The sequence below is a fragment of the Cydia strobilella genome, chromosome 23 (genome assembly GCF_947568885.1).
Source record: "Cydia strobilella chromosome 23, ilCydStro3.1, whole genome shotgun sequence".
Lineage (NCBI taxonomy): Eukaryota > Metazoa > Arthropoda > Insecta > Lepidoptera > Tortricidae > Cydia > Cydia strobilella.
The window spans coordinates 2,828,548-2,843,288 of record NC_086063.1 but is presented as its reverse complement, the minus strand read 5'-3'; the positions used below and the strand labels follow the sequence as shown (position 1 = coordinate 2,843,288).

The 14,741-nt window shown below is 39.1% G+C and overlaps 1 protein-coding gene across 1 annotated transcript in view; it reads left to right on the top strand.

The window, feature by feature from the left end:
* The first annotated feature begins 236 nt into the window (after positions 1-236).
* LOC134751775 (CCAAT/enhancer-binding protein zeta) overlaps positions 237-14,741 on the top strand; it is a 33,695-nt gene continuing 19,190 nt past the window's right edge. Inside the window, exons 1-10 of the mRNA XM_063687256.1 lie at positions 237-487; positions 874-985; positions 1,401-1,501; positions 2,801-2,888; positions 5,063-5,236; positions 6,595-6,704; positions 7,420-7,565; positions 9,577-9,712; positions 11,397-11,602; positions 12,534-12,708. Coding sequence (XP_063543326.1) covers positions 329-487; positions 874-985; positions 1,401-1,501; positions 2,801-2,888; positions 5,063-5,236; positions 6,595-6,704; positions 7,420-7,565; positions 9,577-9,712; positions 11,397-11,602; positions 12,534-12,708 — 1,407 coding nt within the window. The 5' untranslated portion in view covers positions 237-328. The remainder of the gene's footprint in view (positions 488-873; positions 986-1,400; positions 1,502-2,800; positions 2,889-5,062; positions 5,237-6,594; positions 6,705-7,419; positions 7,566-9,576; positions 9,713-11,396; positions 11,603-12,533; positions 12,709-14,741) is intronic.

Sequence of the window (14,741 nt, the reverse complement as noted above, 5' to 3'; positions counted from 1 at the left end):
TTATAGCTTAAGCATGTTGAACAAATGTTGAACATGTTGAAGCAAACTTTATGACATTTATTTTGCGCTTGTTATTATACTTCGCCTCTGTTCAATAATATAAACAAGCACGAAGGTTCAGTGTTTGCTCCTAGTGCAATCCTAGTTCAAGGACAGATATATCTGTAAAAATCGGACCCTTGGTTGCTAGCTGTCACTGTCAAATCAGTAACTGTTCTTGTACTGTCAATGTCATGCTGTGTGTGTTCTGTGTTCTTATAAACCACAACGCACGTGTTGTATTGAGAAAAATATAGTTTGAATGTGTTTTACAACGATATAACTAAAAATGAAGCATAAAAGATTCGAGGAGAATATATTAGTTGACGAGGCATACACAAATTACGGTGCAGAGGATAAAAATGCCGACCATAAAAAGGGAGCTGGCATCGCAAAGAATTTTGCTGAAAGTCTCGAATATGGAGAGAAAAAGAAGTGGTATCAGCAGGTAACTCATATTAGCGCATACTTATAAAATTAATTTTATCACACAATATGGAAATTTGAAGGATTTAAATTTAAAAGTGGAAAAATTACTGCCTTGGATGAGACTTGAACTCACGGCCTCTGGATCGATACTCCAGCGCTCTGCCAACTGAGCCACCAAGACCTCATCCATAGTCAGCAAATCTTCCCACTATATGGGTCTAGGGGACCCTAGCGACATCTACCGTAAGAGTGTTACACTTCTTAAACGGCCACCGGAGTTCCAAGTCATATTGGAAATTCACCAGTTACGATGTGCTACCCATTCTAAATTAATTTTGAAGGATTTAAGTCGAAAAAAAACGAAATACTACTATCAGGAATGACGACTTACATACATTTTTTCAGATGCCAGACGAACCAGCTACAATAAGTAAGACATTAAGCCAGGATATGATAGAGGAAATGAGGAAAGAGGCAAGCAGTGCCTTACATGGCGACACTTTAGCATATGAAACTAGTAAGTTTAAAATTCTATTTTTGAAACTGGTGTCACTGGTGTCAGCCACAAGTTAACCTGTCCGATCCCACGACCCGAAAACATAAGCCCCCGAGCCGAAGGTTTTCAAGGTAGCGAAAGATTTGGAAATTTTATTTACGCTGCATATTTGGGCCCTTGGGATCGAACAGGTTAATGGTGCTGGTTTAACTCCTGCTCTGGGCAATTTTTCTTTCATATATGAGATTTTTTTTATTTTTTATTTAATAAGCAGGCAGGCAGTTATGGCAACTGATATGGCCTGTATCCAGTAGTCATAAAGATATATAGTTATCATGAACGAGTATTAGATGTAGTGTTATGTTTGTCTAATTTATTTTTAAACTGGTTGTCTAATTTTAGTTTCAGTTTTTAAGTTTCTGAATAATTATTTCAGAATCAAGCAAAAATGGTTCATCTGACCACCAGTGGGCCCGCACTTTACTGAACAAAGGAGCCATTGGAGACAGAGTCGCAGCAGCTACTATTTTAATTCAGGTAAAATTGTAATAATTTCTATTTACAGTGATTTATTTAAGTTTTATTTCGCTTTCGGCTCTTTAATAAAGTCTCATCTTTAGCGTTATTAACCTAAGCTAAGATGGTTAAAGCAGGAACAATTTTTATATAGATTTTTGTACATTAACCCGCCTGTTGCTGTCTCTATCGCACAGGTATAATTATGTGCATGTAAAAAAATACGCAAGTAAGTATAACGGGTTATCACTGACCGACTAGCACGTTATCTTTTCGCAAATTAGCAAAGTAATATTTTGGTATTAATCAATAAAGTTTAAATAAAAATATTCATCAGTACAGTTTTTACTCACTATTATTTTTAGTCACTTTTGGCGACATGTTTCGCATTCTTTGGGAATCCATCCTCAGGCACGAGTGTCCGCGGTGGTTGTTGTTGTATTTTGAAATATGTCTCACGATAGTTTAAGTGCGAAAGTTTAAATAAATAAAAATAATTAACAAAATTCCTTTTTTGTATTTTTGATACACCGGAACAGCTAGTTTTGGCAGTTTTATAGGTTTTATTTCCACTGGCATCACTGTTATATAAGTTATATTTTGTGGTGGTTTTTAATTTAGGGTTATTTTTTGGAGGGTTTTATTGTGTTGTATTGTATTCTTTATTGCAGATAACAAGATCCATATTACATTAAAAAATCACGAGCATAATTAAAATAACAATAAATAGGTACATTAAAAAAATATTTTAAAAATATTTTTTTTTAATTAAATTTAAATTGAAAACTTTCGCGTTTTGAACACATATTAAATCACATTTAAACCTGTGTCGAAACGTCGGTAAATAAAGTTAACAAATTAAATTCGCGATAGACCCGATTTTAAATGTGATTTAATCAATTAAAATGTCCGTCATAAAACAAATAAAAAGGCACATTAAAAAATTCAACAATTAAACAAATACAAATTAAATATTAATAATGTCAAAAATTCCGTCAAGTCAACTTACTACATGAAGGCTATTCCAGTGTCTCGCTATGGGGAAGTCTAAATTGCTACCGATTAGCCGGGTCCACACATAGCGAGCATACGCGCGAGGCAATTTCCTCACGGACAAAACGGCCAGTGTAGACGTGCATCGCGCGCGCGCTGCCTCGGAGGCACGTCTACACTGGCCGTTTTGTGCGCGAGGAAACGCGCGCGACGCACGTCTATACTGGCAGTTTTGTGCTCGAGGAAATTGCCTCGCGCGTATGCTCGCTATGTGTGGACCCGGCTATTTATGATTTGCTGAAATTATAAAGTTAAATGTATTTTCAGGACAACCCTATTTACAACATGACAGCGCTAAGGAACTTAGTGAATAATGTGAAACCAGCCAAGAAGAAGGACGGTCTTGTCATTATTGGTAAGGGATCAATAATTTATTTTGTGTTCAACCTTCTCAGATATTACGGCTTAGCTTTAGCAAACCCATCCAACCTGCATAGTTGTGAAATACCACACTCATGTTTGATTAAACTGTATTCCACCAAAACCATTTTCATGTAAATTGTTGCCAAGACGCGACTCGTCCAAACACGTCTTAACAAATAATCTCATAATTTTAAACGAACACGGGACTTAATCGCGTAAAAAACTTACTTTTATTTATGGCCTGACGTTTCGAACGTGACGTTACGTTCGTGGTCACAGGCAGACTGGCGAGGAATTGTATGAGCATCTTGCTGCGCGGGTTTTGCGAACTACCCGCACTTGATCGTGATTGCTACGCTACTTGTACTCGTACGCTAGGGTTGTCACTGCCTACACACAACACTCACGACATCCGATGGTATGTGTGGGATGTTTTTTGGCCTTTACATGAAGACGAAATCCCCTTTCGCTCACGTCACGTCACGTAACGTCAGGCCATAAGTAAACGTGATTTTTTTACGCGATTAAAGCTCTTGCTAGACGGTCGCCGACAAGCCCCTCGGACCGCGTGGCCTTGGTCTGGACGGACCGATGTAGACAGTTGTTTTCAACAAAATTTCATACAAACACTATCAAGGTCAGACGGTCTGAAGGCTTGTCAGCGACCGTCTAGAAATAGAAATAGAAATAGAAATAATTTATTCGTTAGCACACACAAATAGAAAATTATACAAAACAGAGAAACATAAATAAAAAGAAAAAGTGCCACGAAATGGTCTCACCTCAGCATGTTGCTGGCGACTTCCAGCGCTGATCTTCCGGTGAGACCATCCGGTGAAACAATCACGACAGGTAACAAAAAAAACAACAAAATTAATATATAATATAACATACAAAAGACAGAGACAGAGATAAGTTAAAAATACATATTACAATAAACGCTATCACCACGTACAGCTGTTATATCCGGCCGAACTCAGCTTGGCCGTACATTATAGCTAGCGCCATGCGGCAGATACGTAAACTAAACTAAAATTACAGCTAAGACAGGTCGATTTTATCAGAACTTCTCTTTGATAAAAAAAAAAAAAACAATACTGTATCAATCTAAATTTGACTGCTTTAGTGCTTTAGTCTAGCACACGCTTTAGTCCCGTGTTAGTTTAAAATTATGAGTGAAAATCGTGTTAACCTCTCGAAAGCCGGAACGCGGACCCACCAGCAGGCATTGAACTCTTATCAACTAATTAGAATTTCAATACCCACTGCGCGGTTCCACGTTCCGGCGTTCGAGAGGTTAATGTACTACGCTATCTGTTAACTCTGCCATTTCATGTGATGTTGAATAAAAATGTTCTATGTCTATGTTAGTTTAATTTTTTTTTCATAGTAAACACATTTTATTCTACTTTTATAAATACTATAAATTTGCATCATGCTTATATAACTTAAACTATGAGACTTAAAATATATTTATATATTCCCATAATTTATTCCAAATGTTAAAAACTAAAACAAACACGTACACATAAAACTAAAGAAAAACCAATATAACAAGTAGTCTAGTCTGACGACACCATAATTATAGCTCGCACTGTCAAAAAGTTATCAGATCTCATGTAGAGCCGAGCTCCGAACTCTACAAGCCCACAATCTCTTTACCTTAGTCTAAATATGTGGCTTGGCTCGTCAAAAATTGTACAACAGAAAAGTAATTAACACAGTGAATAAATTTCTCACCTTACGCCCATGTGACGGTAGCAAAAGATTAGTTATGGCAAAGATAGATATAGATGGATACAGTCTAAGGAAAATAGATGGATACAGTCTAAGGAAAAAACGTGCCTTTTATTCTCGATCAGATGGCGCCACTAGCTTTGGCCTACTCTCGTATAGAGGGCGTTGACGGTTTCGTTTGTTATTTATAATTTTAACGCATATCCGTCAAAGAACATGGGTCAAAATCATATAAAAATTATTAATGGAAATAAAAAAATCATTTATCCATATTTAAATACATTTTAACGTATTTTTATAAATCTTCATTTTTAGTTTTAAAGTATGTCGATAGATGGCAGTGAATTTACAGTGGTTACAAAGTTCACTATGACAGTACCGCTCTATCTTATTATATCCTCTTTGGTTATGGTATACATTCCTTTACAGATGCACTCTCCGAGCTCCTGATCACAGACCTTTTAATCCCAGACGTGAAACTTCGTACATTCGAGCAGCATGCGTTAGGACATGTTGATGAAATGACATCAGGCAATAAGCAAGCGCGCCGGAACATTCTGAAGCTCTGGTTTTATGAGGACCAACTTAAAGAGCTGTATGGAAGTAAGTTATTTCTTTAGCAGGCAGTCTTTCTGGTGGCTGTCATGTTGTACCTAATAACAATAGCATAAGAACCATTGTACCATTTTTAATGCAAAATATCTGGGCGACCGAGCTTTGCCCGGAGAACATAAATTTCCAAATTTCCAATTTTACATTAAAAGTTTTTGCGTATTGTTAGTAATTTTCTTATAGCTAGTAGTTAGTGTTAAGTTTATGTATGTTATTTACTAATTTAATTTAGTTTGGACCCCACTTTGAGTGGAGGCCTCCTCCAATTCTCTCCATTTTTCTTTCCCTGCAGTTATATTTAAATTTTCAATGTTTTCTCTGTTTTAATGTCATTTTGTAGTGTTCTGCGTACAGGTTCTTCATTTGTTTTGAAATTGTTTTTTTGTTTAAGTTTCTATTGTGTAGTTTTTTGTTGTTTAGTTTCGCTGGGATTACTAAGTTAGAGTTTTGTTGCGCATGATTTGTTTGTGGTTCTTTCGTTGGAGGGTTGCGGTCATAATTCCCCACGATGACCGCTATTCGTCTTGGGGAAGGAGAACATAAAAACTCATAAATGCTGTTTTCCCAGACATAAGACCTAGCTAGATCGATTTTTCGCCCCCGAAAACTCTCATGTAGCAAATTTCGTCAAAATCGTTAGAGCCGTTTCCGAGATCCCCTAAATATATAAATATATACATAGATAGATAGATATATATAAGGATTGCTCGTTTATAGGTATAAGATAAGAAAAAAATGAAATGCAGTAGTCAAGTGAGCTAGGTAATTTGATCTTCACATGTTTATTTTGACAGGTAATTTTTAGGGTTCCGTACCCAAAGGGTAAAAACGGGATACTCAGACTCCGCTGTCCGTCTGTCTGTCTGTCACCAGGCTGTATCTCATGAACCGTGATAGCTAGAGTTGAAATTTTCACAGATGATGTATTTCTGTTGCCGCTATAACAACAAATACTAAAAAGTACGGAACCCTCGGTGTGCGAGTCCGACTCGCACTTGGCCGGTTTTGAATAGCTACTGACTGAACTGGCGCTATAGGCTCGGCGAACTATGTATTACTTCTTCCTTCTACTAATTCCTGATGTAAAATTGTTTTTAGGTGGCTTGGGACACTTTACAATAAAATCATGTCATGGTAGCACCAGTTAAGGAACAATATTCCGTTTAACTAACTTAGCGGTTTCACTCACGTATTTTTATTCACTCGCGCGACATGTTTCGGAGAGCCTAGGTCTCCATTTTCAAGCACTAACAGTGCCTGAGTGAGTAGTGGTCACGACGGGTGACGGAATATTCCGTTATTACTTAAATAGTACTACTTATTCTGTAACATGGATGTCTTGTTTTTAGCGTATGTGGAGGCTCTAAATAAGTTCGCGCACGACTCCGTGGACGCCAACAAGGAGAAAGCTGTCAGCTCCATGTCGTATTTGCTTATGCATCATCCTGAAAGAGAAAAGGTATGATTTATATCTCTCGGTCATAAATACTACGCAAAAACCTATCACCTCTATCAAACTTGGCAGAAAACATATCTCAACTATGGAACCGCTCACTAAGCACCATACTGGGCTGGCCGAGATGCAGGATCAGTATCGCCGTTATACGCCACCAGCATGTGCATCCGAGGCACACGTCATCGCTTTAAGTCCACGGCAATTGTCAGTTACAACATTTTCCAGAAAATATATGTATCATAATTATGTAAAGTTTTGTGATACAATCAATTGTAGAGTTGTTGATACAATTGACATATATGTAAGAATTTTCCGCTACAAATTTGTTACTTGTATATTTTGTGGTACGCACACTTGTATTATTACAAACTTGTAATTTGACACTTGTAAAATTGTAATTGTAAGTTTTGTGGGATATGCCACTGTGACATACAACATTATACAATTTACCTTTCACTCACGTTTCACGTAAAAAATACATTGTTTAAATTGTGTAATGTACGGAACCCTCGGTGCGCGAGTCCGTCTCGCACTTGGCCGGTTTTATTTAATAGATAGAGTGATTCAAGAGGAAGGTTTGTATGTATAATTTGTAAAGGTTTTGTGTAAATTAGTTGCTACCCGCGCGAAGCCGGGGCGGGTCGCTAGTAAATAATGAATATAAATAAATAATACATTCTATTCGAGATTTTTGAGAAAGTTTAAATCGTTATTTTAGATGCTGTTAACGAGTATTATCAACAAGCTCGGAGACCCGGCGCAGTCAGTAGCTTCGAAGGTTATCTACCATCTCTGCCAACTACTATACAACCATCCCAACATGAAGGCAGTTGTGTTGGCCGACATTGAGAAGATGCTTTTCAGGTAATTTTACAGAAGTTTTGACGTGAACGTTATGCCCCCTCTACACTATCGGCTATGATCGTTGATGGTATCATCGTCCATCATCGTGTAAGCATCCACATGATCGCCTGTACAACGCAACCACCCGGCGATAACTGATAATTTTTTATTTGCATTAAATATGGTAACATAAACAGGTCTTAATAATTCATTGGAGCCATCATATTTAACCGTGAAACGGCATGCAAAATACACAATGTTAATGTCTTATAATTATATCAAACACTTAACTAAACTAACTTAGCGGTTTCACTCACATGTTTTTAGTCACTCGCGCGACATGTTTCGGAGAGCCAAAATTAAATTCAATTATATCAAACAGAATTAAATTACCTATACGAGTTTTAGTTAGTTAAACATAAACAGAACAAAATTTCCTATTGTCAGTAAAGTTTATACAAAAATAATGTCAAATTACCAGTTTGTACTTACAATCTAACATGCGTTAATTTATACAATAATATTTTTTTTTCCACTTATTTAGACAGCTCATGCTTCACCGTGGTTTTCGCAGAAGTAATTGTTTACTGAATAAAATAGGCCAACAGATTGGCCTTAAATTTATTAAATGGTGATTTTTTTAAGTCCTCTGGTAGATGGTTGTCAATTTTCACTGACATCGCGTAACAATTTTTGCTGTACAGGCTCGTTCTTGTTCTAGGCAGTATTAATCTATCTGGGTGTCTATTATTAAAGTTAAATGTATCTTGCCTTTTATTTAAAAAAAATGGATGGGTTTTAACAAAAATGCATATATTTCCCTGCCATTGATGCGTGCCCTAAAGATAAGATCTTTATCTTTGATCATTTATTTTCAGCTAAAGGTTACAGACATTCCAGGGGTCTCCGCTCTAGGCAATGCCTGTATCGCGGGGTACCAATTACAATTTAAATATCAGACTTGTTACAATTAAAAACTATCATTTAGTAAGAAACTACTAACTACAAACTATGGCTTAATCTAGACATAAAAACCGACAACTCCCGGGTCACAGGCGATCATTGGCGATGATAGACGATGATTTGCGAGGACTGCCGAGTATGCCCTCTACACTATCGTGCCTGCCATTCATCGTCTATCATCGCCGATAGTGTAGACGAACCATTAGGTGAACGTCTTTAAAAACCGTAGGAGCCGGACCAACAACCAGATGTAACGAAAATATTATGGCGCGGTGGTTTATATCTCTGTAACTATAATACCTATATGTATAGTTTTGATATCAGTGTATAGAGGAAAGTAGCCATTATTTTTTAATGACTAGCCACATTGAGAGGTGAATGTGTAGCTCGTACCGAACGATTTTAAACCTTTTCTGCTTCCGCTTTTGTACATGAGTATATATATATGTACATCGAGGAATGGGCGGTCAAACCCGATATATGTATACTCTTACCAGGAACCGAACCCGGGACCTCCTGCTTCTAAACCTTGGTCATTGCCTCATTGGTCAAAACCTCTGTGGGGTCGTCCAAAAATCATGTGAGCGTTTAGGGGGGGAGATAAATATCACGAATGATCACGATGGGGGAGAGGGGGGGGTTGAGATATCACGTGTAATTTTTTTTTTCAAAGCGGGAAAAATAAAACTGTCACAATTTGCGCGAGCTATGAGACGTTTTTCAATCATCCGCCATGGCTATCAAAATCGAATGAATACATATGATAGGATGTATGTACGAGTATGTATATAATATATGTGATAAGCAGATTTTTACGATGCCTGTTTTTGAGAGATAGCATCTTGAATACAGTAGAAACGACAATAGACTTGCTTAGCGTCTAAGGGTACCAGCATCATAATTATCACGTGACCTTGTGGCAGGAGGAAGGGGGGGTGCGTTAAAATCACCAAGGTGAGGGGGGGTCCAAAATTGGTCAAATATGATCACATGATTTATGGAAGACCCCTGTTATTTGTAAGTTTTTAAAGATTCAACGTATTTATATAGGTCCTATTCATATTTTTAGAACGAACATATCACCGAGAGCTCAGTACTACGGCATATGTTTCCTGAATCAGTTCTTCTTGGGCAAGGACGACGCAAGACTGGCTGAAAATCTTATCAGGATATATTTCTCGTTCTTCAAGGCTTCTATCAAGAAAGTAAGCAACTAGGATGTTGATGCGCGTAAATAAATGTGATATATGTGGTATTTTCTATAAAAAGGGACCTTATTGTCGATGGCGCTTACGTCATTATAAACGATGCTCCGATATTAATACAATGCCGCGCGACGCTGTGCGGCGTAAGCGCCATCGACAATAAGGTCCCTTTTCATAGAAAATGCCCCATATTGTGGTCACAAATTTGACGGCTGAAATAGATGATGCCATACATTTTGCGGTAATAGGGTATTTGACTACTAGTCAAATCAGTTTCTTTTTTCGAACTGTCAAAACGATTTTGATACTATGGAATTTATATGAAACTTTAGCATGTGATGTCACGATGAAATTCCCTACTCTTGATAGTTTTCAAATATAAATTGTGTCTAAAAATAACTGCTGTCTACATTTCTCTATTAATCTTCTGGTGTTTTATTTCATGGTGTAAAATAATTTATTTTAAATACTGTCAAATACCCTATTGGATTATCAAGCTTTAACGTGTTATAACCTAATTACCGCAGAATGTACGAGAAGTTATACAGTATAACGTCATCTACATATTCTGTGTAGAATAATTATTTCCATTATAAAAAAAAACCGGCCAAGTGCGAGTCGGACCTGCGCACCGAGGGTTCCGTACTTTTTAGTATTTGTTGTTATAGCGGCAACAGAAATACATCATCTGTGAAAATTTCAACTTCGTTCGTGAGATACAGCCTGGTGACAGACAAACGGACGGACAGACGGACAGCGGACTAGCGGAGTATTAGTAATAGGGTCCCGTTTTTAACCTTTGGGTACGGAACCCTAAAAAACTAGTAGTTCACAAAAACAAAGGTCAACGGGAAGTACCCTATCGATTTTGATTCCCTTGAGAGTGTCGAAATATTCGTTTTTTGCGCCATAAACGGCGGTATATTTTTTTAAAGTTAACTTAGAAGTTTGATTCTTTCACAGCTTCAAGGGACCGTAGACCTGAGTAATTTCAACTCGATACCTCGACGCGTTCCCGAGATAAAGGGTATTGACAGACAGACTTGCTTTCGCATGTATAGTATGAGTAGGGATTTTCATAAGTGAAGGCGGTTCCCTGAGCCAGAAGGCGAAAAATCTCCTTATATGATCATGTTTTTCTAAGAGGCGTTGATATTCGTAGACGTAAAAAAATATATGTAGTTCTTGACTATATTATCTTTAATAACATAGCTTCCGATACACGAATTATGACACTTCGCTCGATACAATTAATTCCCAAAGTAACCAGTAATTTCATAACTTTAGAATTTCGATATTGTAAGGTAACGTTTTTAAAATAAATAAAAACCGACAAAATTCGATCAAAATTGACACTTGGCGCGTATGTTCTTTCCCGTTCTTTCTTGCGAAATGTGACAAAGACAGCGGCAAACGGAGGGAACAGCAGAGAACGTGAAGAGAATTAAGCTTTTTTAATTGAATTAAGTAAACTTTATATTATAAGAAAATTGTTTATCCAAAATCCGATCGCTCTCTAAAAATTGTGTCACATATATTGTAACTAGCCCTAGCACAGGCCCCGGTCTTTTTGGGCTGTTACTGCACACTATGTCTTTAAATGCTGGCTTAAATTAAAATGTATAATTAGAAATAGTTTGTTGTATATATTTAATACAAAAAAAAAAAATTAAAATGTTTCCAGGGCGACATCGACTCCCGCCTAATGTCGGCCATCTTGACGGGCGTGAAGCGCGCGTACCCGTTCGCCGACAAGGCGCGTCTGGCCGAAACTCCCGCGCACATCGACGCTATACACAAACTAGTGCACATGGCGACGGTCAACATTGCTATACACGCTCTAGCACTGTTGTTTCATATCAGTGACGCTTCTAAAGGAACCTCTGACAGGTAAAAACATAAATAATCCGTTCGCTGAAGTCGTTAAGTGGCTTCAAATCAAAATGTCGTGCACACTTGTTAAAAATTCAAGTACAAACATCCCAGTAACATATAAATCACTTGCACACTTTTATTTTGTCACTCACACACTTACATTTCCGCGTTTTAGTTTTGGTATTTTTTCTGTAACTGTAATAAATACTATTCTTACCATCTCAAATTAAATTTAAAATAAGGGTTCGTTTTGTACCTTTTTAGTACGGAACCCTAAAAAGACGGTAGTTAATGTCATGTGTATGATTTTTTTTGTGGTTTACTTGTGTCTTAATTCTCTGTTTAATAATGTTTGTGTTTTTATGTAAATTTTAATTTCCGTGTCGTTGGCGTACGTATCGCCATTAAATTTAGATTAAGATTAGTCCCCACAGAAAAGCAGCGCCACGGTTTGCCGCGACATTATGCTGAGTGGGATCCTATTTAGCGTCCAAATGTGTTTTTTATGTCTGCATGCCTTCCTTTTCTTTTATGTACGATGTTGTGGCGCTAAATAAATGTATTTTCTTTCTTTCTTTCAAATATCATCATCACATTCATCACTTACATTCCCCGTCATCACTCCAATAAGACACCCCCTTATAATGTGTTTCTAGTTAAATTGCATCAAAATAATTACTTAAAATATTTAGATCCGTACGGTTTCACTTACTATTATTTTTAGTCGGTTTGGGCGACATATTTCGGATTCATCGGGAATCCTTCCTCGGGCACGAGTGTCCGCGACGGCTGTACGTCGTGCCTGAGGAAGGATTCCCGATGAATCCGAAACATGTCGCCAAAAGCGACTAAAAATAATAGTGAGTGAAACCGTACTGATCTAACTATTTTGAAATATGTCTCACGATAGTTTAATGTCGAAAATAATTACTATAATAATTTTCAGATACTACACATCTCTATACCGCAAGCTGACCAGCGCGGACATATTCACGACGTCCCATTCGGCGTTGCTCTTCTCGCTCATATACAAGTCATTGAAGCAGGACAACAACGTTCCGAGAGTGACGGCCATTATAAAAAGATTACTGCAGTTGTGTTGCCAAATGTCGGCAGCTCAGGTGAATGATTGAAAAACAAACCGGCCAAGTGCGAGTCGGACTCGCGCACGAAGGGTTCCTTATCATTACGCAAAAAAACGGCAAAAAATCACGTTTGTTGTATGGGAGCTTAGAGGATATTTCATTTCATTTATTTTTTTGCTCATATAAGCTTACAGTTCTTCTTCTTCTTCTTCTTTTCTAGGGGCTATGTAAGGCTCCAGAGCCTATGTATCACTGCGACCATCTCTGATCTATTGTGATCGCCACCTACTACAACTCTCGATCCAAACCTGCAACTTCAAACAGCTGCAGGATCTTTTTGGTTTCGAGAGACTTTAACTCCTCCGGGCGCAATATATGTCCACCCAGGATCAAGTCACGAGTGCGCATTAGGCAGGGGCACTCTGTGAGGATGTGTAGGGGCGTCTCCTCTGCCTCCATACAGAGTCTGCACCGCCCCATGTCACGTTTCCCCGTAGTGTGCATGTGCTTATTTAGGCCGCAGTGCCCGGTAAGCACCCTGACCAAGTTGCGCAGTTGGTTCCTAGGCAGCGCCAAGGCGCTCGAAGACGCCTTTTTGCTGAAGGCCTTGATAAGCGCTTTGGAATGGTTCAACCCTGGTTTCTCCCTCCAGAGTTGAATGGTTTTGTATTGACAGTAGGTCTTTAGGGTGAGCCGCGTTAGGCTTCTGGGAATCCCACAAAACGGCTCAGGACTGTAGTTCTTCCCCTTAGCCCCTGCTCGCGCGAGTTCGTCGGCCTTTTCGTTTCCAACGATACCCGCATGCCCCGGGACCCAACGTAGAACAACCTTGTTCCTGGCTCCAAGGTTGTTCAATAATTGCCTGCAGTTCTCAACCAGCCTCGATGTGGTGACATCAGAGGTTAGGGCTAAGAGTGCCGCCTGGCTATCCGAATGGATATAGATAGTATGGTTGCCGTAGTTGCTTTGCAGATTCATTGACGCACATTCAATAATGGCGTATACCTCTGCCTGGAATATAGAGCAAAAACGCCCTAGGTTTAAGCTGATGCTTTTCCTGGGCGCTTCACCATATACTCCGCAGCCTACTTCAGATCCGGATTTGGAGCCATCAGTGTACCACCTCAGGCTTCCTTCTTTCCACTTAATTTGACTGTTTGACCAGTCCTCCCTTTTGGGGAGTTCCACTGAGTAGAGTTTGAGTGGACAAAATTTGGGTGCCATAGTGTCGGACGGCATCCCAAGAACAGGAATATCGTACACTGATTCCCTAAACAGTCTCAGAGTTTGCGATAACCAATTACCTCTCCTCGCGCCCGCTATTCTAAGCATACTAGATCTCGCCTCCAATTCCAGATGCAGGTGAAGGGGCGGTAGATTTAGTATGGCCTCTAGGGCTGCCGTCGGGGAGGATGACATGGCTCCAGTGACGATGACACAGGCAGTTCTTTGCAGGCTGCCAAGCCTCGTCACTGTTGCCTTCTGCGTCGTTTTCCTGTACCATGCTACGGAGGCGTAAGACACTATCGGCCTCACTATAGCCGTGTACAGCCACAAGGCAATCTTGGGTTTTAGACCCCATCGGTTGCCTGCTAAACGACAGCATATTGCCAAGGCTGATCTAGCCTTTTGTATAGTTCCGTCCACATGCTTGTTCCAGGTCAGTTTCTGGTCCAGTGTTACCCCCAGATATTTGACCTCTGTTGAGAACGGAATAGTTTTACCATTCATGACAAGCGGCTTAAGTTTGTCTAGTTTCCGCTTGTTCGTGAATGGAACTATAATTGTCTTGTCCGCATTGATAGACAATTCATTATCTCTGCACCATGTATTCATGGTGTTGAGAGCCCTCTGCATAAGGTCTGATAAAGTACTTTGACAGTTGCCCCTCACCGTCACAACAAGGTCATCTGCGTACCCCTGAGTGTCGATTCGGAGCTCCGCCATCTTATGCAGAAGTCCATCCACCGCGAGAGTCCAGAGCAAGGGAGATAGTACACCCCCCTGCGGGCAGCCTCTCACAGTGGCCACTTCCAGTGTAGTGTTAAGCAAGTCTAGCCTAACCATTC